General features: G+C 53.5%; 1 protein-coding gene across 1 annotated transcript in view; it reads left to right on the top strand.

The window, feature by feature from the left end:
* Positions 1–4,748: 4,748 nt before the first annotated feature.
* LMX1A (LIM homeobox transcription factor 1 alpha) overlaps positions 4,749–26,697 on the top strand; it is a 43,439-nt gene continuing 21,490 nt past the window's right edge. Inside the window, exons 1-3 of the mRNA XM_032118577.1 lie at positions 4,749–4,975; positions 5,280–5,394; positions 5,988–6,174. Coding sequence (XP_031974468.1) covers positions 5,319–5,394; positions 5,988–6,174 — 263 coding nt within the window. The 5' untranslated portion in view covers positions 4,749–4,975; positions 5,280–5,318. The remainder of the gene's footprint in view (positions 4,976–5,279; positions 5,395–5,987; positions 6,175–26,697) is intronic.

The following is a 26,697-nucleotide window of genomic DNA, read 5'->3' as shown; positions in this document are numbered from 1 at the left end:
TGGCTGGGTTGGGTTTCTTTTCTGAATGATGCTGATCTCGGTCCACTGTTTGTAAACAAATCCAGACCGCTGCCTGTGATACTTTGATATTGGAAGTGATGGGATATGATAACCAAAACGGGGCAGGAAGTCTCAAGGTGGCTGTTTGTGGCTGCTGGACACCCTCACTCTTAGCAGTCTGGAAGGGTGGTCTCTGGGTTCTGGGCCACAAGGTCTCCAGGCTGCAGTTTGAGGAGGGCTTTGCCCTGTTTCTCCAGATGACTACTGGGTTTTTGGAAAAATTTGTATGCTTAACACACACCCCACCACAAACTCCCCCACCCTTGGTCTGGCAGGGCAGAGAGACCATGAGACTCAGGGTGGCTTCTGTGAATAAGACACCACTTGCTCATTTGAAAGTGCCACTAACAGACAAATGTTCTGTGCAAGTCATGGAGCAACCAAGCTCTATCACTGTCACTGGGGACCCGAAGATTGATCTAATCTCCTGGATTTGGTCCTAACCCTCGGATTCCTCATTCATGTTGTAGACCTCTATACAGGGGTGTTGTCCAAGAGCTCTGCTTCCCCAAGCCTTGCAAAGTATAGGAGTGAGTCTCTGGACACCCAGAGGAACAAATCCCATAGCAGTTGGTAATAGCTCACTGGTGTGGTTATCCTTCTGTGAGTTGTTGCAGAAGAACAGCAGCTTGGCATGGCTGGAGCTTCCCCAGTCTTCAGCCCTGCAAAAACCTAATTTTCATAAAATAGTAGAAATCACAATCATTGATAAGCTAAAGAAAACAGTCATTGGTTACCCTGTGAAGCCCCTCATAGCCTCGGATTAAGTTCTGGGATTAATAAATAATCCAGGCTCTGGGAATGACTAGTGCAAGACTATTTTCTTTCCCACCGTGCATCACATCTCATGAGCTTCCTGAGTTAGCAGCAGGTGCCCCCCACCATGGACAAGCTTCGTTCCGGTGTACAGGCCAAATGTGTCAAAGCATGTATTAATTCTGAGCTGCTCACTCTGCAGTGCTCTGTGGAGGGGGCTTCAAAAAACAGTGGAGTTTTGGGTTCTGTAGCAGCTGCTTCAGTTTCTATTGAGTCCAACAACAGCACTTCTGGATTGAGAGTAGAAAAAAATAAATCTCAAACTATAGAAGTTTGAGGTGGTTTATGTTCAGTTTGACTCTGGGCTCCCTGATGGATGGAGTGATTTGGGGGCACATCCTGTAGACCTGACATGCCTTTCAGACAATGTGACTCCAACTGAGTGCCACCAACATGGGCCTTTCCTCAAGGACCTCTTGTCTGGACTGGGCCCCTGGACTGCATTCACCATCTCACCTGAGCTCCCCTGAGAGGTTCCCTTTGATGCCTGATTACTCTGTTCTTCCCCTCATATGTCCCTCCCAGCTCTCTGCTGTCCCATCAAAGGCCCAGCTGGGAGGCTGTGGAGGCTGTGCTCACTTGGTACCTCTTGGAGCACCAGAGGGCCCAAGGGGGAGGAGGAGGAAGAGGAGGCACATGGGGCTCCCCAGAGCTGATTATGGCAGTGGGAAGCAGTGTTTGTATCCTCTTTCAGGGGACGATGGCAAGGTACATTGTGGTGGAAAGCGTGATGGAGAAGCCCTGATAAATCCCCGGGTGTCTATCAGCATGAGTGGACAAAGACCAACCTCTACCTAAGCAAGGCCAGTGGTTGCCACTCCATTTCCCTCTCCTCTCTTCCTGTACTCTCTGTGCAATTAACTCTACCTGAGACAGGCTTGTTCTGGCGGATTTTAGGGGTAAAAGGAGAGGATTTTATCACTCCAGGGCTATCTGACAGCATTGTGGCTGTGGGCTGGTCTCTGGCTTGCCTCTCTGCCAGGCTGGCCAGCCCAGCTGGCTGTGCTGCAGCTGATGCCTCTGAAGGGCTGCTGTGGCAGAAGGAGAGGGAGGTGTGGTCCTTTGAGGGGTGAGTGGTATTGAGGGATATCTCTGGTGCTGGGCAAGGCTTTGTCTTCTGGGTCAAGTTGACTTCAGGCATTAGAAGCACCTGGGTGATGCTGGCCCAGTGACTCCTGTCCCAAGGGAGGTGGTTCACAGCCATCTTCTTCCTTGGTCTCCTGTCTGCCTGCTTCTGGGGCCAGCCCTGCCTGCTCCAGTGTGGTTCTGCATCTGCTTGGCTGGGCAGAGTTAAGGTGATGCTGGAGGAGGGATCTGGCTGCTGCTGTCTGGAGCCATGGCAGTTGCTGTGGCTGTGGCTACCTGGAAGCCGAGTGCTGCTGATCCCCTTCCAGCAGTGAGCAGTGGGGAACTGCACAAAACATGACAGCTGGGCAGCCCCAGCAGGGAGACAGCTGGGGAAGATGTGAAGCCCCTCTGCCAATGTTGTGGCCTTGTTAATTCAGTTGGCAGCTTCTATTCAATGCAGTTCTCCAACACCACCCAGTTTTTGCAACACCTGGCTGCCTGCAGACCCTACAGCTACAAGGAGAAGGAGAAAGCCTAGACCTGCTTTTCCTCTGGTTTAATTCTCTTCAGCTGCTGATGCTGCAGGCTTCTGCACCTAATTCAGCTCTGGGTGAACTAATAATGGAAGCTAGGCCTTGGAGGCTGTAGTGAGCTGCCTGAAATACTCCCCCATGTTTTGTAGGGCCACTGCCCATGGTGAAGGTGTGCTTTGGGAGTGAGGGGGTTTGGAGTGTATTTCTTGCATATTTTACTGGTTCACCTGGTGACCATCCTTTGCATGAGGCCAGGTGGGCTCCAGTACCTCTGACCTCTGTGAGAGCTGGTGAATGTATAAATCATGAGCAGCAACACCCTGCTGCAGCCTCCCAGGTGTTACACACTTGACTCAGTCCCCAAACCTGATCATCATAGACCAAGCTGGGAATTGTGCACGAGAGCTGCAAGTTAAGACACTCTCCAGACCCTTCTCGTATGGAAAAGAGGAGGAGGAGGAACACCATGGGGTGGCATCATCCAGGAAGGAATGATTTCCGTCCCAGCTGCTCCTGCACCTCTGAGCAGAGCAAATCGGGTGGGCGGTCTGAGTCTGTAAGCAAAGTGCCCTGCACAGGGACACAGTTCTTAGCAGTACTAGTGGATGGTATTCCCACCCCATGGGGCTGCCACGCCCTGGCTGTGTAAGGAAAATCTTCCTTGCCCAGCTCTGTGAGTGGGATGGACAGGGTGGGGAAGCTGGGCTGGTTTGCACAGGCAGGAGGAACGGCATGCAGTGCTTGGAGCCCCTGGTCATGCTGCAGTCCTTGCTGAGCTGGTGTCTTGGCAAGGTGGCTCCAGTAGTTCTGGCTGCTCAGACACTTGGCTGGAGCTGCTCAGAGACCTTCAGGAGAGCCAAAGACAAAGGTGTCAGAACCCAGTGCCTCCCTGCTGCAGCGCAGCCATCCTGGATGTGAGCGGTCAGAGCTGTTTCACACTGAGCCTTGTGATGGTACCAAGGCGTTCATGCCCGAGCTCCTGGTGTAGTTATACTGGGATACAATAGGGCGGTCGCAGGACCGTGTTTCCTTCTCCCATGGGATTTTGGCAGGGCGGTGAGCTGCCTCTGCTAACCTGTGGCCTCTCTCCTTCCTACGAATTCCCAGATGACACGACCTCGGTCCCTGCATCACCCACGTCATCTAGGTGTGGGGAGCACTTTGTGACGAGGATGCCCCACAGAGAGGCTGGGAGCGCATCTGTCCCTGGTGCCAAGGTCAGCGGTGAACACAGGAGGTGAGGCCCCTAAAAGCCTCCCATCCTCCACGATCCCATAGCGGGTCCCTCACAGCTCTGCGGCCGTTTCCCTGCTCGCCGGCCGGAGACGGGGGACCCAGCCCTCCCTCGTGCCGGGGAAGCCGCAGCCCCCTGTCCAGGCTGCTCCGGCAGCGGCAGGTACGCGGCCCCAGCCCCGCTGCGGTACACGCCGACCTGCGGGGCCGTGAAACTCCCCGAAAAACAGCGAAACCCCCAAGCAGGAAGGAAGGGAGAGCGCCGGGGCTGCGGGAAGGCTGCAAGTTTCATCTTCCCCGGCCGGGCGGGATCGTTCCTCCGCTGCTTTCCCCTCCCCGAAACCGATGCGGTTTGGCGGAGCCGGAGCTCCGCTTCCCCGGGGTCGCCTCCCCCTGCGGCCCCGCGGAACCGGCACCCGGAGCGGACCGAGCCCCGCTCGGCGCCACGGATCACTGGCGACGAGCCCTCCGCGGCAGCTCCCCGGCTTTGGTTTTGGGATTTTTTTGTTGTTGTTATTTCTTTTTTGTTTTCCTCCTCCCAGCACTCATTTTCTTTAAACACTCCGGAGCAGCGGGAGCGAGGCGACCGGGGCAATGCGCAGCGCGGGGGAGCGCATCCCCTCCGGGGCCCGCCCTGGGCAGGGGACTGGCTTTCCCCAGAACCTCCCGGCCTGGGCTTCTCCTGGAAGGGGGACTTGATTTCCAGCCAGTTTCATTACTGGGAGAGACGCTGTGGTGGGGCACCACCCTCTACCTTTTTGTTGTTGTTGTTTTCCCTTTTCTTTTCTTTTCTTCTTTTTGGCTTTCTAAGAAAAGAAGGAAAAAAAGCCAGGGAGCGTAGCAGAACCGGGGCGGCCGGGCCGGGCCGGGCCGTGCACCCCGGAGCCGGGAAGGGCCGCCGGCCCCTCGAGGCGTGGCGGGGCCGGTGCCTGCAGCCAGGCAGGAGAGCGGGGAGGAAACTTATTTCGAGTGGGGTGGAGAGGGGAGGGCAGGGGGTGGGGGTCGGGCAGGGAGGTATCAGCTCCAGGAAATGTTCCTTGGCAGCAGTCGGACGGGCGCTTCCCCGCAGGTTGGTGCGCTCCTCTCCGGAGCCGTCCAGGGCGCCGCGGCTCGCTCCGCACCCCGGGCAGCGCCGGCGGTGGGGAGGCGGGGGGGGACGGGACAGCTGGGGAGGCAGGAGCCGCTGCAAGACCCCCTAGGAGCAGTGGGTGCGGACGCCTCTCCCGCCGGCTCCTCGCAGGAAGGCACCGCCCGGGCCGCCCCAGGTAAGCGGCTGAGCCCCGCCGACGGCAGCCCCGCATCCTCCCGTCCCGCATCCTCCCGTCCGCGGCTGCGGGGGCCCCGGGTTCCGTCGCCTCCCCACGTCGGGGCCGGGGGCTGTTGCGAGCCCGGCCGGGGCAGCGGCTGCGCAGCCGGAACGGGGGGCCCGAGGGGTTCTCCCGTTGGGAGGGAGCGCGGCGCCGGGGAGCGGGCGGGCGGGGCGGGGAAGCCCCGGCCGGGGGTGGCGGGGCCGGCGGCGGCGGGGCCGGCGGCCGGGCTGAGCGCGGTGTGTCCGGGCTGTGTTGGCAGGCGGGCGGCGCGGCCCCTCGCCCAGCCCGGCTCCCCACCATGCTGGACGGGCTGAAGATGGAGGAGAGTTTGCAGAGCGCCCTGGACCCCGCGACCCCCTTCTCCTCCTTGCTGGGTAAGTCGGGGCACCCCGCTTGCCCTCCTGGGGACCCCGTAGGGCGGGGCACGGCCGGGCGGGCCCGAGCGATGGGGCACGGGGGTTCGGGAGGCCCTGGGGCAGCTTTCCCAAATCGTTCCTGCTCGCAGCCCTGCCCGGCGCCGCGCCGCTGCCTTCGCCCGGGGTGTGCCCCCGGCGCCCGCCTTCCCTGCTCCCGGTTCGTTCCGCAACTGCATTAAATTGTGTGTCCCCTTAACCCCCTTGTAATGAAGAGCTTTCCTTCGTATCGAACAATAAATAATTAACTTTTTCGTTTTATCTTCGTTTTAATATCGGTTTCAAACAGTCGCCCTCTCTCTGAGCTGCGGCTCCGCTGCCGCCTTTCCAAGAGGAACGAAACTGGGGGAGATGTGCCCCCCCCGGAGCTGCCCTAAGGCACAGGTCCCTCCCGGATTCCGCAGCAGCTCCCCGCACACCCCCGTCCCCCCGCGAACCACGAGCCTGTGCGGGGGAAGCGAGAACCGCGGGACCCTCCGTCCGTCCCTCGCCTGGCCCGTCTCCCCGGCTGTCTTTCCCTCCGCCCACCCCAGCCCCCGGCTCCTTCCCCGCAGGCAGAGCCGCGACCCCCAAGTCGGTGTGCGAAGGGTGTCAGCGAGTGATTTTGGACCGGTTTTTGCTGCGCCTGAACGACAGCCTGTGGCATGAGCAGTGCGTCCAGTGTGCGTCCTGCAAGGAGCCCCTGCAGACCACCTGCTTCTACCGCGACAAGAAGCTCTACTGCAAGCTGGACTACGAGAAGTAAGTGTGGCTTCGCCCCTCGGGGAGCCCCCCTCGCTCTGTTCTCACTGCCCATAAAGCCCCAGTGCAGTGCAAAAGCTTGTGGGGACCGATGTCGTGCTGCTGCTCCCCACTTCCCCTGCCATGTATGTCCCAAGAGGTGTCAGCCCTTACTGTGCTGCATGGCGAGTTACGCTTCTCCCCTGCAGTCTCGTTGCACCCTAGTTCTCCCCTTTTTAGAGGTATTTCGTTGTGCTCAGGTTGGGCCTTGGGAATTGGGGATGTTTTGTTGGGAGCCTGGGAGACCCACGGTAACCCCAGGTCTGTGCCGGGACAGGGCCAAGTATTTTCCCATCTGCTCTGGCTTTATTTTCCTACGGAGCATCTGCAGGAGGAAAGTCATATCCTCTGTGACCTGGTCCTGGACAAGGCTATTTTCCTGATATCCTCACAGGCAGGGAAATGCTATTGCTCTCCCCCCTGGTTGGTGGGGAAACTGAGGCACTCAGCAGGAAGCAGGGAAGGCCCTGCTGAATTCATAGTGTTGACTGTCACAGAGAGGCTTTGCCTGCATCTAGGTCTGTGATGGTGAGGAAATTTGTATGTAGGTGTTTAAAGCTCCCTGATGCTTTCCCTTTGGCAAGTGTGGAGTTGGGGGGAAAGACAATGGGAAAATTATTTTTCTCTTTTAGAAGAAAAACCATTCCAGTGGGAATGGGGAGAAGGCTGCTGAGTCTTTCCTCTCCTGCAGCTGCTTTCGTTTTTTCCTGCTCATCCCGCTCTTGCTGTCTTTTCTGGATCCCACTGCCTGGCTGAGTTTTGGAGCCATTAAATTTTTGTTGCTTCTGGGCTGGTTGTTTCTTGAGGATGGTGTAGGTGGGGGGCCAGATCCCTCACTATGGCGATAGCACGGCTGTTGGAGCCCTGCAGTTTAATTCCGCTGCCGCTATTATAGGAGAAAACAGTGATCATGATGCTTTCGTCCGTGGCCTTTGGCAAGCTGGCAAGCGTGCCGGGGGCTAGCCCAGCTCCAGGCCTTTTTAAAGTTGGGGTTTTGGGATTTTTTGGTTTTTTGGGTTTTTTTTTTCCTCCGTTAAGTCCTGTATTGTGGGTCTGAGTTTAATCGCTATGGATACAAGGCAAATTGAAAGCAGAATTTGTGCGCGTGACCTTGTTTTCAAATGTTTACGAAAGAGCGGAAGAATTAGCTGCTGTGAGAGTGGAAAGGAGAGAGCTGTAGGCAAAAATTTGTCGAGACTGGGTGCGCTGCTTGTTTGTCTGTAGAAATTTGGCTACTGGTTCCCATACATTTCCAAAACAATTTAATTCTCATTTTTGGCTTTATTGGTATTTTTGTTTGGACCATCAAGGGGAAATTGGGGTGAATATTACCCAGAAATGCCTTTCCAGCTTGCGGCACATGTGGATTTTGCTCTTGAGTGCAGCTTGCAAGCTCTTGAAGTGGCTCCAACCTGAAACCCTCCTCTGATGTCTGTTGGCTGTGAAAGAAATCGCTGCCGCAGTTGGCTTCTTGCTGTGCCCATCTATCTTACTGTTGGGATGGACAAGGATGATTGTGGGAAAAAAATGTCACAAATTTTTCCTAGGGTCCAGTGATAGCACCATTTATCCTGGTTATATCCTGGCTGTGTGTGGGTTGGTGACTTTTGCCTGAGCTGGGAAGCAGGCTCTGCGATGGGCGGTTTCCCTGAGGTGTGATGGTTTTAGCCCTGAGTCGCTGCTGGCCTCTTCCCCTCCTGCATCCGCCTGCCTCTTGCCATCATGTTATTGTCTCCTTGCATTTAATATTAATTATTTTAGCACAGGGCTGCAGGTGTGTGTCTCTTCTCCTTTCATCCCCCTGGCAGGAATCTCTGCTGTGCTGGTGGTGTGACTCCTTACTTGGTGATGGCAAGGATGCAGCGCAGAGTCCCAAAGAACTGTTCCCTTTGGGCTCTGCCAAGCTTTATGTTATACTCTTTATTTAACAAAAATCCTTCTTTCTTTTCCCAAATACCAAATGTCTTTGGACTGAGCATTTTCCTGGGTGCAGGAGCACTGTGTCTGCCTTGGCTGCCATGCCGATAGTAGGGATTTGAGAGTGAAATAAGTGGAGGAAGAGCTGCTGCTGCTTTCAGACTGAGCTCATTATCTTGAGCTGGTTAATTATCACAAGTGACTGACACTCCTTGCGGTGGGAAGCAGCCGATCCTCCTGGTGGCAGCGGCGTAGCCGGGCTCCGGAGGCCTCTCTGTCGGCAGTGCGGAGCTCGCCGGGTGGGACGGCTGGGGTGTCTGCATGTGGAATGCTGGGGCTGTCAGAGAAGTGGTGGATCCAACCTGCCGCTGTCATAGCATTGGTGTTCTAGGGTTGTGTTTGGTTTTGTTTTTTTTTTTTTTAATTCAAAGAAGGGATTTTTCTTCCAGATGGTGAGTGTTGGGGTGTTTTCCCAGGGATGAGTAGGTGCAGAATTTTCCGACATGTCTCTGTGCTCTCTGTTTGAGCTCTGTTTGTAACAAGGCCGCAGAGGGTTAATGATGGAGCGTGAGATGGCAGTTATGCCTTCAGTTGTAAATACACCCATGGAAAGTGTTACGGACAGATTTAAGCGAGCATCTGACTCGCTGGACTCTAGAAATCGAGGAATAATTTGTTAAAACACATGCTTTACGTTTCTTTGTCTTTCATAAAGAGGAAGAACTTGGGAGAGGACTTGGAAAGGGATGGATTAAAGACCGAGGATGCCAGGTCAGGTCTCGGCATCTCTTTGGGGTGCTGCAGCTCAGAGCCCATGGGTGGTTTGGATAGTGATGCTGTCTGGGAACTCGAGGAGCTGGGGGTCGTTGGGGAGGACTTCTGGAGAGGGACGGCTCAAGCCCGTGCCCCTGGGACGGCGTCTATTTGGAGCAGAGGACGTTCATTACAGAACACCCCGAATCCCGCGGCAGCCCCCGGCTCTTGTCCAAACCTGATAAGTCTCAACTATGACAAGGTTCAGTCTTTGCCCTGGCCAGCTCCCTGACTGCAAAATGGCCCTGGGGACATGGCCCAGCTGTGGAGCCCCTGTGGTGGTGGTCAGGGGGAGGGGGATGGGTTTTTGTGGTCGCACATTGCGGGGGGGGGGGGAGGGGGCGATCACCAAATCTGGTGATAAATGGGGAGGAGTGCTGGAAGCAATGGGAAGAGTAGGGCTACTCTGGAGGCTTAAAATTTGCATGAGGACGGGAATTGTTGAGCCCTCTTTTGCCTAGCAGTGTTTCACAGTAGGTTTGCATGGGCCAAGCAGAGTCAAGCCACAGGGAGGACCTGGAGGCACGGGAAGCTCCCCACTGCAGGTTCTGGGGGCCAGGAGCACTAACAGCGGTGTGGTCATGACGGGGGGCGCAGCTGGGGAGCGTGGCAACGGCGGGACAGCTTGGCACATCCCCAGCCACGGCGCAGAGCCCCGGCCCCAGCCCCGGCTGGCAGGAGCAGATGGCCAGCACATCTTGGAGCAGGCCTGGCATGTGGGCGCTGGCAGTGGAGGGGCGGCTGCAGCCCCCAAGCCGCCACCGTTGTGCCGGGCTCCCTGGCCGAGGCAGGCAGTTGTGTGATGCTTGCCCTGTCTTCGCACGGCTCGATGGCTCTGTGCTGTTGCCAGCTTCCGTGCCGTCATCGCAGAGCTCTCCTTGCCTGCCTCCGAAATCCCGTGCTCCCAGAGTCAGGGGCTTGTGTGGGTGCTTCCACCTCCTCCTTTGTGAGTCCAAATGTGAAGTTGCATCTGGTTGCAAAGGAAAAAAAATAAAAATCCTTCCACCCTCCCAGTGTGCACACAAAAGAACACACATGCAAAGGAACTCATCGGTGTTGGGTTTTAAAATCACACCCAGCATCTTCGCATGGGGGGTGAGCCTGTATTCCTGGCAATGTGGTCCTGCCAGGCCACGGATGGATCTGCAGGCCTGGGGCAGCGCAGCCTCCTCTTGCCTGCTGGAGGCTCCTCTGGCAGCTGCTGCTGTAGAGAAGAGAGGGGAAAGAGGTTCGGGGCATGGTGGCTGTTTATCTTGCTTAACGTGGGTAATGAATGTGATAGCGCTGTGAGCCCTGGCGCTGCTTCCCCAGCCTGGAAGAGCTGTGACAGGAATAATCCCAAATGGATCAAATGAAGGTGATGCTGGACGCTTCAGCACAGCCTTGTCCCACCAGCTGGAGAGTTCCTGTGGTCTGGTGGGTTTGTCCTGGTGATTTGCAGTCCTTTGCCTTCTCTTGCTTGGAGAAGTAGGACTTTTTGTGCTTTTTGTGGCTGGTGGGAGAGAGCTGTCCCTCCAGAGAGCCATGCGTCAGCCCAGCTGCAGTTCAACAGGTCCTCTGGAGGCCTGTTTCCCTTCTTGTAGGGCATCCTGAGGAGAGGACAATGCTAACTTGGGTTTCTCTGGCTGGCCAGGCACTGGAGCAGTCAGGCTGGCCTGGATGGGGTAGCAGAGCATACACCAGCTCTGTGACACAATGTCCCTCTGGTGGTCTCTCTTTTCCCATCCCTCAGTCTTTCCCTCTAGTACTTCCCAGGCTTCTTGCCTGCTCTCCATCCCTACCTAGCACCTCATCTCCTGTACAAAGCACCTCGCTGTCCTCACCCACAGCTCCTGGAGGAGTAGTGCTGACTCCTTGTAGGCTGGGATGAGTGGGGCTGTGGGGCAGCTGAATCTGGCCTCCTCCCCACCAGGGATGCCATGGTTGGTACCACTGGCCTGGGACCAGGCACTGCTCCTTTGTATTTTGTTATTAAGTCAATTTTTGTGCCAGCAGGGGTGGGAAGGCAGGGAAGCAGTGGGGTGCAGCGAGCGAGGCGTTACAGAGGCCACTGTGGGATCCATGCCGGAAATGCCAGGCAAGCAAAATCAGCCTTGCCTCCATCTCCACCAAGCCCTGTCCTCTCACTTACGGGGCTCCCCCTTTCTGAAGGAATGAAGGAGAGATTTGGCATCTTGCCCCTTCTCTCTGCCTTTAATTAGATTTGTCTTACAATTAATGTTTTGTAGAAAGGCCTGGAAGTGAGTGACGTATAGCAGATTGGGACTGAGGCAGTCAAAGAAACTTGTCATCTCTCCCTTCATGGTGGGGACAGGGGTGGCTTTGGGATCACCCTTTCTCCTCCCTGTTGGCAGTGGGATCCTGGAGACTGCAGGTCAGTGCCATCAGAGCCATAACTTGAGCATCCTTGGAACTCTTATGGTTTCTGCCATCCTTTTTTGGACATACTGTGATTTTTTTTTCTTCTTTTCCCCACCCTACGAGCTGGTGCTCCCTGATCAGCCCCTGATGGGGCTCTTAAAGCTGTGGGAATTGCTTCAGATTTTTGCAGTCCTGATGAAGGCACCAAAAAGAAACTGACTGGGGAAGAAAGAGGGGTTTGTTTCGTTTTGATGAGAATTTTGTCTCCACCAGCTGGAGAGACAGCTGGGGTCCTCTCCTGCCCCGGCTCGCCAGCCCTCGCCTCGCCAGTTCTTCACCTGCTCACAGTTGCCAGGCACAGGGAGGGATTTGCCGAGCTGGGGATTTCAGAGAGCCCACAGTTTGGTTTCTTGCTCGATGCTTCCTCGGGGAGCCTTCCAGCAGGGTCTGAACCTGATGGTGTGGCCACCCGCAGCTGATTTCAGAGCGGATGGTGGTCCTGGGTGTGAGCTCTGCTGACGGCTACCCAGCATGTAGGCAGGATTTGCCGGTGGCTGCATGTGCTACGGGAAAACTGATCTCTGCTGTCTGCCCCCATTCCCACTGGCAGCAGTGGGGTGGCCTCAGTGTACCCAAACCCGCAGCAGTTTCTGATTCTGATACTGCATGCTCACCCCAGGATGGGGCAGGGGGGACCCCAAAGCCCCCTCTGCCTTGGAGCAGGAGAAAGGGGACTTTGGGGGTCTAGGGCTGGTCTCCTGCTCACAAGGGTGCAGGTTCTCCTTCTGGCTCAGAGGTTTGAGTCTGGATTCACAGTTCCCCACTTCTGCCGAGCCCCGTGGTGTGCAGCCAGGGGGGTACTCAGCACTCAGTGCTGGAGCATCTCTGAGGAAGAGGAGGCTGCAGCCAAGGTGGAGGGAGGTGGGAATGAGAATTTCCCTGGGTATTTTTTTTCTCAGAATGTTCTTTGTCTCTTTGTGCTCTCTTGTCTCTGGCTTGTGCCCTCTGCAGATGCAAACATGAAGAAGGCATGGGGCTTGGGCTGGAGGAGTGTGCCTTCACCTGCAATTCAATCGAGCACCTCAGGAGTGAGGGAAATATTTAGAGCAGGGAGAAAATATTTGGATTTTACTAGGGGAAAATACTGGGGTCAACCCAGCTTAATTTTTTTTTTGTGTAAATGTGTTTTCATGAGAAATTTGAATTTCTGTGTATTGGTTTGAGACTTCAGAAGGGGAAAGGTGAGGGAAACTAGCAGTTCTCTCTGCCACGGCAAACCCTATGACAACTCATAGTTTTGTTCCTCAATACTTTTATCCTGGATGGAATCCTGCCTCCTGGCAGAAAGAATCCAGCTGGTCCCCGGTTTTTTTCTCCTGGGGTTGTTGGCCCTCAGAGGGAGAGGATGCACCCGGGTTGTCTTGCGTGTCTCTGTGAAACCGGCAGGCATCTCGTTGCTGCTCTGTTTGAGGTTTGGTGTTTGTTTTTGTAGGGGTTTTTTTTAAGATGGTCAAACCTTGGTTGCCCAGGAGAGAGGTTCTGTAATTCCTGGCTTCCCACCTCAAATATTTACGGACAGCCAGATGCCAAAGCTTTTGCAAAAGGCGCGGGGCAGGCTGAGCAGTGCTGGGGCTGTGTGGGCATCAGGGGCACAGTGTTGGGCTGATGGCACCCAGTTCCATTTATCTGGGGGGTTTTCTGTCTGGTGGCTCTGTCTTCTTGCTTATCTGTTTTTCTGGGGTCTTACTAACAAAATACCACTTTTTTCAGCTTGTCCTTCAGGTGTCCCACATTTTGTAGGCTGGCTATCTGAAAATGGGAGTTTCTCCCACAAAAGCTGGAGCTTTCAGGAGGGTGATGTGTGAGTTTCTGAGTACAGGGGTGAAATCATGTCATGTTCAAATAATTTATTTTCTCCTGTTGCATGGTACTTGCATGCACCTACCTGTTTTCAGTAGAGTGTTTCATGCGCCCATTAATATGATCCTGGTTTTTTGGGTCAGGTCTTCTGTGCTAGTGCGTGGTCTGGGTATGATGGACCATGGTTGCATGCAAGAGAAGGAACTGAGACTTGGCTCTGTCACCCATGATACGGAGCTGGAAATACGAATCTAGCTGAAAAATGCTTCTTTAATCATCATAAGTGCTTAGAGCATCTTGCTGGGTGAGATCAAATGCTGGATATGAGTTCTCTGTGTCTCTCCAGATCTGCCTAATTTTTATGTCACACTCGCCTTTATGTTTTCCACCTTGGGCTACCTTTGACCAAAGGTGAGCCAGAGTTTGTGTTGCAGGGATACCAGCTCCTCCCAGGCACAAATTGGCATGATTAAGGTACAGATTGATAGGAGAAGGCACAAATCAGTAGGAGAACCTCTCTCCTCTGTATCACAGTGCATGCCAGCAGGCAGCAATGCTCATCCTTGTCAGAGGATCCCTGTGGCTCGGTGGCTGCAGATGAGTGGTTGTCCCTGCATGGAGATATCCTGCTCTTCCTCAGGGCAAATGCCTGGAAGGGCAGAGGATGCTGAAGGATGCTCCCTCGGCCAGCTCTTGTGCTTTGCGAGCCCATCAGGGCTCAGCACTGATCCTTCCCAGCTGTGTCCCTGTCACCACTGTCCATACATTGTCTCTCGCCACTCCCTACCCCTCTTCTTCCCTCGTGGGCTTCATTTCCTAATGCTGTCCTTGACAGCGGAACAAATCCCTTTTCACGGGACCATTGCTCCTTGGCCCATTGTCCTCCGCCCCCGCCGCCACCGTGCAAAATCCCCCTCCCCGGTACGTCTGTTCCTCTGGAATGACAACCACCATCCCAGTGGGGTGGAGAGCCCCTGAAATCCCTCTGGGCAAGGTTCCCTGCCCTGTAAGGGAGCAAAGCGGGGTCTTAAAAGCATAAGAGGCAAGGACGATTCCTGGAGAATCCATTGTTTGGATGCAATTGATCTCTTTGGGAGGTGCATCCTCTCCTCTGATGTTGTGCTTCAGAGCTCCTTGGATGAACCTGGAGCCTGTGTATCCAAGGACTGCTTCCTTCCTGCCTGGGGCCAGTGGGGCCATGCTGTAAGTTGATTTTTCACTGCATAGCGTCACCCAAGGTGGCTAAGCAGGAAGAGTAAGGTGGGAATTTTCTCTTTGCTGTTGAAAGCTCAGGGAGGCTTTTGGCTGGAAAAATTTGGAAAGGAGCGAGAAACAGGTTAAGTTTTGAAGGCAGTTTTCAGCTGCAGCACCTTTTTTTGTTTGACAGAGTCAGTGTTGTCATTTCTTACCTCCAACGCCTGCCATCGTAAAATCATAGGGATGCTTTTGTTGGCAAAATTTCTGCTTGGAATTCGCTGGCTCTGCTGAGTCTTTAATTCTGGAAAACTGCATCTTAGCTATGAAAAGGGTTATTATTAACCCCTGCAGTGATTTATCTAAATGGGAGGAGGGAAATGTCACATGTTTGCAGAGGCCTTCATGGGGGTGATTTAGATGAATAAATTCATGGGTGCTGCTAGTGGAAATGAGTATTGGTTGAAGAGCAACCCCAGAACTCCTGCCTGATGATTTCTTTGTTGAGCCTGGATTAGAACTGCCCTACAACATGCTTCTGGGCATTTTTCTGGGCATCTTTTCCATTTCTGGTCTTGGAGAGTCATCAGGAGAGAAGGGAATGTTAGCTGTGCACTGTGTATCAGGTGTGCAGGACCCCAGCCCTGTGCTGTGTGATGGCAAGGGGGATGACAATCTCCTTTCCCTTTACAGACCACTTTCTGTAGGCTCCTGCAAGGGCTGAAGGGGAGGAAGAGGCTCACATGGGATTCAGCCAAGCCAAGGCCTGAATTGCCCCGTGGAGATGCTGAACTCCAGGTCTTGGCTGCAGGGAGAGCAAGGCATTGCTCGCCTGAATGGTGTCCTTGAACCCAGCCATCCTCTTGGCTTGGGTGCTTGCGGACTCTGGAGTGGTGGGATGGCTCAGGCTCTCTGTTTCTGGAGGCTCACCTGTGCCAAAGGGGTGACCAGCTGGGTTGGTGATGGGGAACTGAAATCCTGAGTTATTTCTGTCTTGGCATCTCCGCTGCCTGGCAACTCACAGGAGTGGTATTGAGCAGATCCTTTTAAAGAGCGCTGTGGATGTGGCAGTTTGGTTAGGGAGTCATTAGGTGTTTGAATCTTCTTAATGCCTGCTCAGGTGGATGCTGCTCCTTCCCTCTGCACCCGTCATTATGAGAGGCTGAGAGAGCAACCTCAATGGACTGGCATAAAAGTTTAATGAAGCTTAAAGTCTTGTAGGTTGGGCTCTTGAGTCTGGGCTTTTTTCAGCTCTGGATCTAGGAAGGAGGGTTAACTAGAAGGGAGGAGAGGCTTCTTGCATGCATTACATCAAGGACATTAAAGCCCATGTTGATGGGAGGAGCTGTTGTGGATGTGGATTAGGAGAAAGTAATGAAATAAGGCATCAGAGATGGGTGAAGATGGGTGAAGGGCCCTGCGTGGTGAATGTAGTTCCAGGTGAGATGTGTATCCTTGGCAGTGGGACAGCTGCCCATGACAGGGACAAAGTTTTCGGACCCCTGCTGTGCCAGATGCCCTGTGCAGCCCCAAACCCAGGCAGTGAAGGTGGGTGGGTGCTGGGATGCAGCAGGACCTGGGTGGCTCACCTGCTCTGTCTGGTGTCACTCCCTTCTCGCAGCTCCTGTGGGAGATGCTCCAGGCTGGGGATGTTGTTGGGATGCTGGTGTGTGGCACACAACAAGTTCCATGGCATTCTTTTGTTTCTCCATGGCCAACCAGGTTCAGAGGCACTGATGCCACCTGTCCTTATCCTGGCAGGAGGACATGAAGTGATGAATCTGGTTGCTAAACCAGAGGCCCAAATCTACTCCCAAATCCCAGCTCTGCTGGGATGGCCCATCCCCATTCTCCAGAGGAAGTGAGTTTCCCTGCCAATAATGTCTTTATGCTATTTCCAACCACATAACAAAACATCCCAGGAACTCCCTGAATCCTTGGCTTTTAAAGTAAGCATACCCCCACCTTGAACTGATTTATTTTTGCCTGTTTTGGCACTTCTGTCTCCAAGCATCAGCCGTGATCCTTCCCTCCCCGGCCCGATGCCTGCAGAGCACTGTTCTCAGGCAGAGCAGCCTCATCTTGGGGTGATGCTTTGCAGGTCTCCTTCGTCAGCCAAGGACATGTATCAGGCATATTGTGGGTGAAAGGTGCTGATGAAATGACACCCAAATCTATGCATTTCCCTTTAGCTCCCTTGTGCTGGAAGAGTGCAGCAAAAGTCAACCAACGATGCATCTTGCTGAAGCTGCATTTCTTTTCCATGAGGATTAGTGGTTCAAGAACGGGGATTTTCAAACTGACAAGCCCTTGGCAGAGAAATAATTACAGGCTTTTTTATCCTTTGTATTTCCTAAGTAGTTCTAAATAACTTCTTCCCTTGGGGCATTTTTTAAGTCTAAAATATGGGGGAAAGAAATGTGAATTTCCTTAGTGTCCTTGAAAATATGTGAGATGTTTGTGGAGACCATTTAAGTTTCAGCTATAAGGTTTTCTGTGTGCGTTTTTCGCTTTAACCATGTCCAATCAACTGAAGTTTCTTGGCTGGTGATGCTTCAGAAATGGATCTTAGGAATGGGAGATGGAGGGAGATAGATGTGATCACTTCTTGGCCATCTCAGGAATGCGAGCTTTGCCTCTCCAGTATATTCCCCAGGGTTTTTACCCCACTCCTTGCTGTGAGAGAAGATTTCTGGGGCTAGTGGAGCTGTTTTTCCTTGTCAGTGTCTATTATTTGATTCCTCCAAGTTTTTCTATGTCCTTCAGGGAACCAATGGCCACCCCCCTTTCCTGAGCATCCTGCAGCATTTCCAGGGGCTGCAGAGCCCAGCAGAGCTCACCCAGCCCTATCCTCTGCTGGGTCCTCTCCTTGCCTGTGCCTCCATCGTGAATGCTTTGTCCAGTCTTTTTAATTTTAAAAACGGACAGTGTGATGTGAAAAAAACCTCCTGGGGGCAGCTGAGGGCAGCTCCAAGACACACATGAGCTTGTACCTTTTATCCCTGGAAAAATTCACCTTCTGTAAGTTTCCATGGAAGCCCTTAGCATGGTACCCTAATTTTCTGAGCACCTCTGTGCTCTACCATATTTTATAATGCCTCTATCCCAACCCAGAGTTCTTTTTACCCCTGCTCTTTTGCCCCCCTGGGAAGAGCCCTCTGGAGCATGCTGTCCCAAATCTCAGCTATTCCGTGCCTGACCAGGGAGGGAGGTATCAATTCATCCCTAATACTAAGCACTGCTTGTGATGTATGGTGGGACCTGGGAGGACCCAGTGGTGTTTGCACTCACTGCAGTATCACAGGGCAGTGCTGGGGCTGCATTATTGCATCTGCTGTCAGGGCAGTGCCAGAGTGCTCCCCTGGGATTGCCGGTGCAATATTCCTGCCATGGGCAGGGATTGGGGCCAGGCTGCTGTTAATAACAGCATTGCTCTGCCTTGGCTTTATTAAGTGAGGGAAGCCTCCTTTCCTTACACCCCAGGCATGTCTGGGTCTGGGGAGGGAAGGAGGTGGGAGCAGAGAGGGGGAAGTGTTTGAAGTCATTAGAGATGCTTGGTGGAGAGGGGGGAATTGCCAAGATGGGTCAAATTGCCAAGATGGTATCTTGATGAGGATCCTCTGCAAAACCCCCCTGTGGGCTCTGCCCGACCCACCCCACTCCTCCCAGCCCTTCATCTCCTTTGGGGCTCTGGCATTTAGTGAGTGGGGTGGTGAATGCCTTGCTTTTCCCATTTTCCCCTCTGCTGAAGACCCTTTTAGGGTACTTAAATTCTGGCTGAGCTTGTGAGGAGGCCACAAGGTAGCTCCAGGGCTCACAAAGTCCCCTGTGCCCTGCAGATGTGGTGGGTGACTCTGCAGGGGAATATATGGTGCCAGAAGTGGGGACCTGCCTGTCCTCTCTCTGCTGCTTCAGCCATCATTTCTCAGGAGGAGGGTTTTTTTTTTCTCAGCTTCCCCTGTCCAGACACTGCGAATCCCACTAAAACTTTTGACTGGAGCAGGGATTACGTGCTCGGGTTTCAGCCCTTGTCTGCAAGTGGTGTAAACTTTCTGCCGGAGCTCAAGTGACATTTTGTGGGAGATAGGAGAGTATTAAGTGTTGGTCCTTGCAGATAAAAATAGCCGCTGGCCCGACGACATTTTCTGTTGTCTTGTCCGTGCTCTATCGCCTCCACACTGGTGCTCCCAACCTGGGCTTTTCTCATTATCAGGTGCTGGGAGGACCCAAAGCCCCACCCAACCTGCTCCTGCTCTGAGCATCCTCGCCTGCCTCACCAGCAACACTCCCTGCGGCCAGGACGGAGGTGGACACTGGGTGAGGCCAAACTTGGATAGGAGCAGCAGGTCCTGGGTTTGTGTTCCCAGGGGCTGGAAGGAAACACCAAACCCAGGATTCCTCTGGCCCTGAAATCAAGAGTCCAGATTGCTCATTACTGCAAACCTCACTGCTAAGAGTAGGAGCTCTCCTGGTTAAGGAGTCCTCATGTGTGCACACGTGGCCGCCTGTCTGTTTTTCCCGTTGCTGTGTTTCCGAGCTCATGTTTTTATCCTGAGGTTATAGCCGGAGTTGGCTCAGGGCCCTTCAGCAGCATCGGCAGAGCTGACTCTTGCTGCTCCAGAAATGTGGGGCTGGGGCCGGGTGAAAGGAAAGGGAAGGAGAGGAGGAGAAGGAGGGAGCAGCAGGGTCTGGCTTGCTGCTTTGCTGTGACCAGATCTGCTGCTGGGAGAGGCTCTCCTGCCCTGCCTGCCCTGCACCGTTCCCCAGCTCTGCTTTGGAGCAGCATCCACCCACTCCATCTCTGAAAACAGCCCATGTGACTCTGGAAGAGCTCGTGTATGGCTGGTAGGATGGCAGCAGGGACAGTTTCTCCTCCTGTTGAACCTCTGTTCCTCGTGGCTGGGCCAGGAAGTCCCCTGATATTGGACTCTGTGGACTGGTCATCCTTTGAGGGTGCCTTCATTCCATCTGCTTGTTCTTCTGAGTGATGATGCTCTCATCATTCACCCCAAGGATCTCTTCATGGGGAGAGCTGCATAGTCAGGCTGGTTTCAATGCAAATTTTTAATTGCAGCCCTTAAATACCTTTCTCAAACAAGCGAAAGCATTTGGGAGCAGTATCTTTTCCACATTCCCTTTGCTCTCTGGCTCAAGGCCCACCTGCTCCTGGGGGATTCATCATCTTGCCTCGTGTCATCCATCAGCTGAAGCGTCTCTCCCACCAGAAGTAAGGAGCAAGGTCTTCCTTGTGTGTCTGGATCCAAACCAATGCGGTGGCACTTGGCCACTTACAGTAGTGGGCGATTACTGAGCCCCTGCCAGGAATTCTTGCAGTGGGATCGGGAACGCTCTCGGGTATTAAATTTGTCCTCCAGTGTGTAACCTCTAAGCAGAGCCCGCCGTGTTTTGTAACAGGTCATATGATGCCGGAGATGGCAGCCGCCTGCCCTGCACTTCAAGGTCAGTGCTGAGCTTGGGGCCACAGGGGCAGCTCCTGGCTGCAGCTCTTCCTGGCTTCTGTGCGTCTCATGGGCTCTGCTCCCTCCTGGGACAAAGCCTCTGTCACCTCAGGAACTCAGGCTTGGAGCTGGAGGCTGTTTTCTCCCATTTGGAGAGGCTGCAGTCCGCATCTCAGGATGTCTCCTTGCAGGGTGTGCTCCTGGGATGCAAACCGTGCCCGTGTCTCATGTGCCCCCAACACGCTGTCTCCACATCTGCAAACCACTGCCTTTAGCCAGAACCTGGGCAGGTGCAGCTCATCCCCTGAGAGTTTTGCAGCATCATGCCAAAGACAGGACCTGCCAGTATACATACAGTCAATATTCCCTTGCTCTCCCTGCCTCAAAACATGTCCCAGTAAGGAATTTATCTTGTATCCCTGAAGCTGAGGGAACTCCTGAGTAGAGGAGGGTCTGGCACAGGTGAAGAGTACAGGGTCTGTGTCATGATGGATAACCAATGATGCTGCTGCCTGCTCTGCCCCTTGGCTTTCAGCCCCCTCAGGAAAGCACATCCATCCCTATGGGAAGAGTCTCCCATGGTCTTTATCAATAAACAAATGTTTTACGCTCATCACTCTACCAAGGAATTAGAAGGGACTGTTACGACAGGCTGTTAAGTAAAAATTAAAGGTTTAAAATATTAATGGGCAATTGGGCCTCACCAGTTCTCTTGTTACATGAACGTTTCATTTATAATTTGGACCCAAGCTGGGATGTGCTGAGAGATGCTCAGGCTGCAGCCTGCACACCGGGGTTAACATGGTGCTCTCTCCTGCCAGAAAATAATAAAATCCAGGGACTGTCTGGGGATTGTGCATGAAGGATTAGAAAGAGGATATGCACAGGCCTGTCTGCAGCTGGTTGAAGTCTAGTGCAGAGGGGTGAGCCTGGAAATCATTGCTTTCTGATGGCTGTGAGGGGGCCAGCATGGAAAGGGACGTCTCCTAAAACCTGGGGAGCTCCACAGCCGGCTGGTGCTTCTAGTGGGAGGCAGTGAGTGGATCCTCGCTCCCTGAAAGACACCTGTGCTAGTCTGGAAGGAGGAAGCACTGTGGGGTGGATGCTTCTGCCTCTGCTTTCCAGGTGTTGCAGTTGTTCAGCATGAGTGGAGGATGCTGAGCTCAAGGGATTGTTTTTCTGGTGTGAGTGGAACATGCTGGACTCTGGGGAGCAGAGTTTGGGGGTTTTTTGTGTGTGAGTGGAGCTTGCTGGGATCCGGGAAGCAGGGTTTTTGGTGTAAGTGGAAGATGCTGGGCTCCAGGGACTGGGTTTTCAGTGTGATCAGAGAATGTTGGGCTCTCGGAAGCAGGTTTTTTTGGTGTGAAAAGACTTTGTTAGACTCCAGGGACTGGGATTTTGGTGTGAGCAGAGGATGCTGAGCTCCAGGGACCAAGGTTTTCCACCTTTCTATCAGATCCACGGATTCTGCTGGGATCCTGGCTTCATCTACGACATTATCTGTGGCTTTTTGGCTTTTGAAGCTGCAAGTCCCAAAGTCAGGGAATTCAATGAAGTCCTTGCCTACCTTCACTGACAGAGAGGAAAAAGCTGGAAGATGCTCAGGTCTTGTGTTTGTTTGACTTTGATGCTGGCAGAGCTGTTCCCTGATATCGTCACCTCAAGCTGGCTCAGAAGCTGGAGTCACAGCTCTTCAGGTTAGAGGGAGCATGATGATTTCCCAGCATCAGGTATCCACCATTAAGGATTTACCTTTGCAACCACCATGCTCATGGAAGGGGCCTGCTAAGATGGAGGCATCAGAATTCCCCAGGGCAAGTCAGGGCTTTATGGCCCTCGCTCAAGACAAGCACTGGTTGCTTTTGTGGCAACTGTTAATTGCTTCCTGAATTTAAAAAGCATAAGCAAACTCTCTTGCTGGGGAACAAGTTACCTGGCACGTAAATGCTTTGCCATTAATGCCTAGCTGACCCTGACGATGATGTGAGGACCAGAAGAGCTTTCAAAGAATTTACCAGAAACCATTTCAGGGGAGGTTGTGTGTTGTAAATCCTGAAGTAACGGGATGGAGGGAATTAGGTTAGATCATAGTTTGCAGAAACCGGGCACAATTCTGCATCAAGGGCCTTGAGATCATCAGAGCAGTGTGGTGAGGGGAGGCCCCTACGTGTCCTTATCCCAGCGACCAATGAGTGAGTTTACAGCCTGGAAAATGAGATTATCGGAGGGTTTGTTTCACATGTGACACTGGGGAGAAAAGTGGGGTCCTGTTATGTTCAAAGGTGCATTCTAAAGCTGCAGGGGTTCCTGGAGGAGCAGCCCAGGATGGGGCTGTTCATGCTGGGTCGCGGATGCCTATTGCAGCAGCACTGGGGTGCCTTGCAGCCTTTTGTGGGGGTGTCTTGGGTGGTCCTGTGCCTCTGCTGAGCTCAGCCCAGCTCAGGGAGATGCTTCACAAAGGTATTTACCTGTTAGAGCAAGAGAGGCAGTGTCTATCTTGCTTTCACAGTATGCTCTGGTGTATAATCCATCTCTCTGCTCCTGCCATGAAGCTGTTTGCAGGTTTCTGGGGGGCCCCAGCCCCTCCTTGCCAACTCCCCAGCTTGAAATACTGACTTATTTCACAGGGAGATGCTGGCACGTGGGGCTGTTTGGTGCCTCCCCCCTCCAGCTACACCTTTCATTTGCTTGCTACCTCCACTGCTTCACTCTTCCTCAGCTCCCCCCGCACCGGAGGGACGGGGCTGGGCGAGCTTTAGGGATGCCGATGGCTTTTTTTTAATTCTGCAAACAGTGTTAAACTGCTCTCATTTGAAAGGGCAGGTGTGGGAAAGGAGCTGTTTCGCCTGCAGCAAAAAAGTATTTCCCAAATCCAATATCTATGCAATGAGGGTACCGTGGTGGGAATTGCACATCCTTCCATGGGGCAGTGCTTGCAGGGAAAGCAGTCAGAGGCCAGGCTGCCTCGAGTCCTAATAATAGTCTTGCTGGCTGCCTGGGGCAAGGCACTGGGGCTTGAAAGATCAAATCTAGAGGCTGATATTTGTCTGCCTGTTAATGTTGCTATAGCAGATCCCATCCCAATTGTCTGTCTGTTGTGGAATTGCCTGGCACATGCACGGGTCGGTGATGTTTTCAGGATGCCAGTGCTTGACACTGGGGAAGGTGTAAGTCTAAATTAGCGTTGGGGTGTGTGTTTTTGCATTTCACTCTCTCCAGCAGAAGGACAGAGTTCAAAGGGATTCTGGCCTTCCTGGAATAGGAAAAGGCAGGATCCACCCTGAAGCCTTTTTTCCTCTTACCCAGAAGGGTCCCACCCCAGCCGGGAAGCCATGTGTCCAGCTGGGTGTGGAAATGAGGATGGAAAAGTATATGTGAGGGCCATGCTCCACTTCTACTGCTTGTCTTTCCTCTTGAGCACATGTGAGGTTGTGTTTGATCTGGGTCTGAGCTTGGGGTTTGTCTTTATTCTCCATTTAAAAGGAGGAAAAGAAATTCAAGAGGCCCCAGCAAGATGGGCTTGGAGCAGGGTGGCTCTCCCTCCACTGAGCAGGCATTGGCGTCCAATTTTCTGTCTCACTTTGTTAAATGGACCTGTGAACCCGTTGCAAAGCCAAGATTGCAGAGGCAAACGCCCCGTGGCCAGATTGCAGGGTCTTGCTTAACCCAGTGCTGCTGGGCTTCTCCCCACAGTTTTCCTGTGAGGTCCCAGCTTCACCTTTTCACCAGTGAGAAACTCCGTAGGGCAGCACGACTGGCCCTGGGGGACTGGGTTTTCTTTTGGAGGCAGGTTTAATCAGCCTTATAGATTCTTTCTGTGATACGAAGTTAGAGGTGGGAATTACCTTGTGATGGTCACAAGCTTGTTTTGAAAGCAGTCCCTTCCTTTCTCCCTCTCAGGAGGTGATTTGGAGGGGCTTTTCCATGCTGGCAACACACAGGTCACTCTTGACATTCGCTACCCTGGGAGACATCAGCTCACAAGGTGTTCAACAGGTGACATCATCAGGCTTCAGCGGTAACACTGTGGAAATAAGCAGGGAGAATCTGTCAGCAGTTGGTTCCCTACCAGAGGGCTCTGTGTTACTTTGATTTGGACTCTGTCTGTGCTCAGATGGTTTTCCTCCTGGTACATTCCTTCCCCACAGGCTTTCACAGGGACTGAGTCTGGCTTTGGCTTTCTGCCTGCACATACACAGCCTTGTGGCCTGAGGTGGTGATATCACTGCTGTGTTTCAGCTTTGTGTGAATCCTTTCCCACCTCTGCATCCCACAGAGGACTTACAGGCATAGAGGAGTCACCTGAGGAGGGGAGATGCTGTAGAAATCAAGGCATGGTTGCCTGGTGTGCCGTATCCATCACTGTGTCCCAACACCCAGTGAGTCACATCTTTGCTTGGTTGTAGAGGCAGAGAGTGCCAGATGTGGATTGTTTTCTGGGAATAGGCACAGAGAAATACAACATCCATGTTTGCAAGGCAGTGGAGACATCTCTGGCGGAGGAGGTGTGGAGGTGCTTGGCATGCAGCTTGTAGAGGGGCTGGGGTGAGTTTTAGGGGCTTGGGGTCCCCTTTGCAGGGATGCTGCTGGGAGAGGCTGTTTTTATCTGGTGTTTTCCATTCCTTGACTCAGCAGTGGAAGGTGAAGGGTTCCCCTGCCTGCCGTGGCAGTCAGCAGGGCTGTGCAGGCAGGACATGGGAAGGGAAGGAGAAGAGGATAACGCCCCAGCCGCAGGCCCTGGCCATTTCTGGATGAGTAGGTCATCTGGGTGTGGGAGGGGAGCTGGTGTCCAAGCCAGCCCAGAGAGGCTGGGATTGGGTGTATGTGTGATTTGGGGGAAAGTGAGAAGGGATTTCTTAGGCGAGAGGAATGCAAGTTTCCTCCTTCACATATGTCTCCTGTTCTTCCAGTTTGCAACAAAAGTCATCAAATTGCCCAAGACCTGGCAGCAAAGGACAGCCCGAGAACAGCCCACAAATCACGGGAAAACTTTTCCCCTCCTCCCTGCCTGCCTCCAAATACTCAAGTATCAGGAACCACTTCAGTTCCCCTTTGGGCAATAAAACTCTTGCCCCTTCCCGGTGCAGGGCAGCTGCACATCCCAGAGCTCCTGTATGCTGGAGCACTGGTCCTGGTGGGTTACAATTTGGGGTTTGCTTTGAAACTTTTAAACAAAAAGTGCTCCAGGGAAAGGCTGGAGTGCTCAGACATCTGGGGTGACCGCAGCTGTTTGGAGGAGACACTGTGACGTGGCTGGTGTGACTTTCATTGTCCCAGGTGGTGGAGACAAGTGACAGTGACTCAGGTCTTGCTTGGTCTGTCTGGCTTATCAGGCACTGGGAGAGGAGACAGGGAGTCCCAAGGATGCCCATCTGGGGAGCACCAGGGTTTGGGGTTATAGGGTCCAGCTGAGAGGCGAAGGAGCAGATGTCTCAGGATGAAGGGTGCCCAGCCCTTTCCTGCAATCCTGCTGGCTGCTGGTTTTTGTTTGGCAGAAGAAGCTGTTGGTGCGGCAGAGCTGCAAAGATCGGGCAAGCTTGTCTGAGCCCTCCTCTTCACCCCTCTGCATCTTGGGGATGGGCAAAGTCCCTCCTGCAATGGGAATGGAGAGATAAGGATTGCTGCTGGAGGGGTGCTTTTTCTCTGTCACTCCTGGGGCTCCCGGAGCAGTGTGAGAGAGGCTGCCACTCCACCATCCTTCCCAATATGAGTGCTTGCATCCTGCCTGGTTTTGCATGCACATGGTTTGTGCCAGGAGGTGCAGGTCCATGAGGATCACTGTAAGAAAGGCACTCTGGTTACCTCATTTTGGTTGTTTGAGTAATTATAAGATTTTCTTACAAGAAAACAGTTCTATCCATTTTACTATGCAGTGTAGACTGGCAGTGATACCAGGACTGGAATCACCAAGGTGCCCCACCCTCATATCCCATAGGACAGTCAGGGGGCAGTTTTCACCAGGTGGTCTGGGGGCTTGTGTGATGGAGGAGACAAGGGAGACTTCAGCATGACGGAGGACAGAGGCATCTGGCACATCATGCTGGTCGAGTCAGGGTGTGCAGTGAGCGCTGGTGGCACAGTGAGGCTCTGCAGAGGAGGAGGGGAATTGCTTCTACGTAATTCCTTCTAAGCTGGAGTGTGGGGGTCTCCTTTAGTAGCATGAACACAGCCATTAGCTCTGCACACCAACTGCTGTCCCCCTGCCTTGCACACCCGGGGAGAAGGTGATGGCTCTGCCACCTCTCACCTTCCCATGTGTGGCCAACCCACCTGGGAGCCAGGTTGGAGCTGCAGCTCGGAGAGGAGGTGTTTGTGCAATGGGGCTTCCTGAGCCTAGGTGAGGGGAAACAGCTCCAGGTGAAGTCAAGTTTCATTTAGTGGTTCTGCTTGGGATATTATTTTTTCCTACAAGAAAAGTCCACCCCACTAGGATGCCCTGCCAGCATGAGGTGCTGGTCCTTCTCCCACTGGCTGGTGAAGCCATGCAGGCTGCCCTGCTCCAGCCCCAGGACCTGGCTCGCAGGGAAGCCAGGGCCTGCCTTCCCTCCTGGGCCCGACATGCTGCTCCCACACTGAGCCTCTTTCTGCTTGCCTGCTCCCGCCTTCCTCCTCCTCCCTCAGCATCTGCTCCGGATGTTTTTTCCCTGAACTGCAGAAGCTGCATTTTTCCAAGCTGAATTTCCTTTGTTTTTTTTTTTTTTATCTCTCCAGGGTCCCCTTCAGATTGCTTTGCTCCCTTCCATCCTCTCCAGTTTATTATCTTCTATGAATGTTATTAACATGCTAATTAGTCCCTAATTGCAATTGCTAATGAAGATGTCAGATAGGGCTGATGCTAACTCTCATCCTTCATAGTACTAACCCTGATCCTTCACTGTTT

The sequence above is a fragment of the Corvus moneduloides genome, chromosome 9 (assembly GCF_009650955.1).
Source record: "Corvus moneduloides isolate bCorMon1 chromosome 9, bCorMon1.pri, whole genome shotgun sequence".
Classification (NCBI taxonomy): Eukaryota; Metazoa; Chordata; class Aves; order Passeriformes; family Corvidae; genus Corvus; species Corvus moneduloides.
The sequence above is the reverse complement of the archived record's forward strand: the minus strand, read 5'-3'. Positions and strand labels throughout refer to the sequence as shown.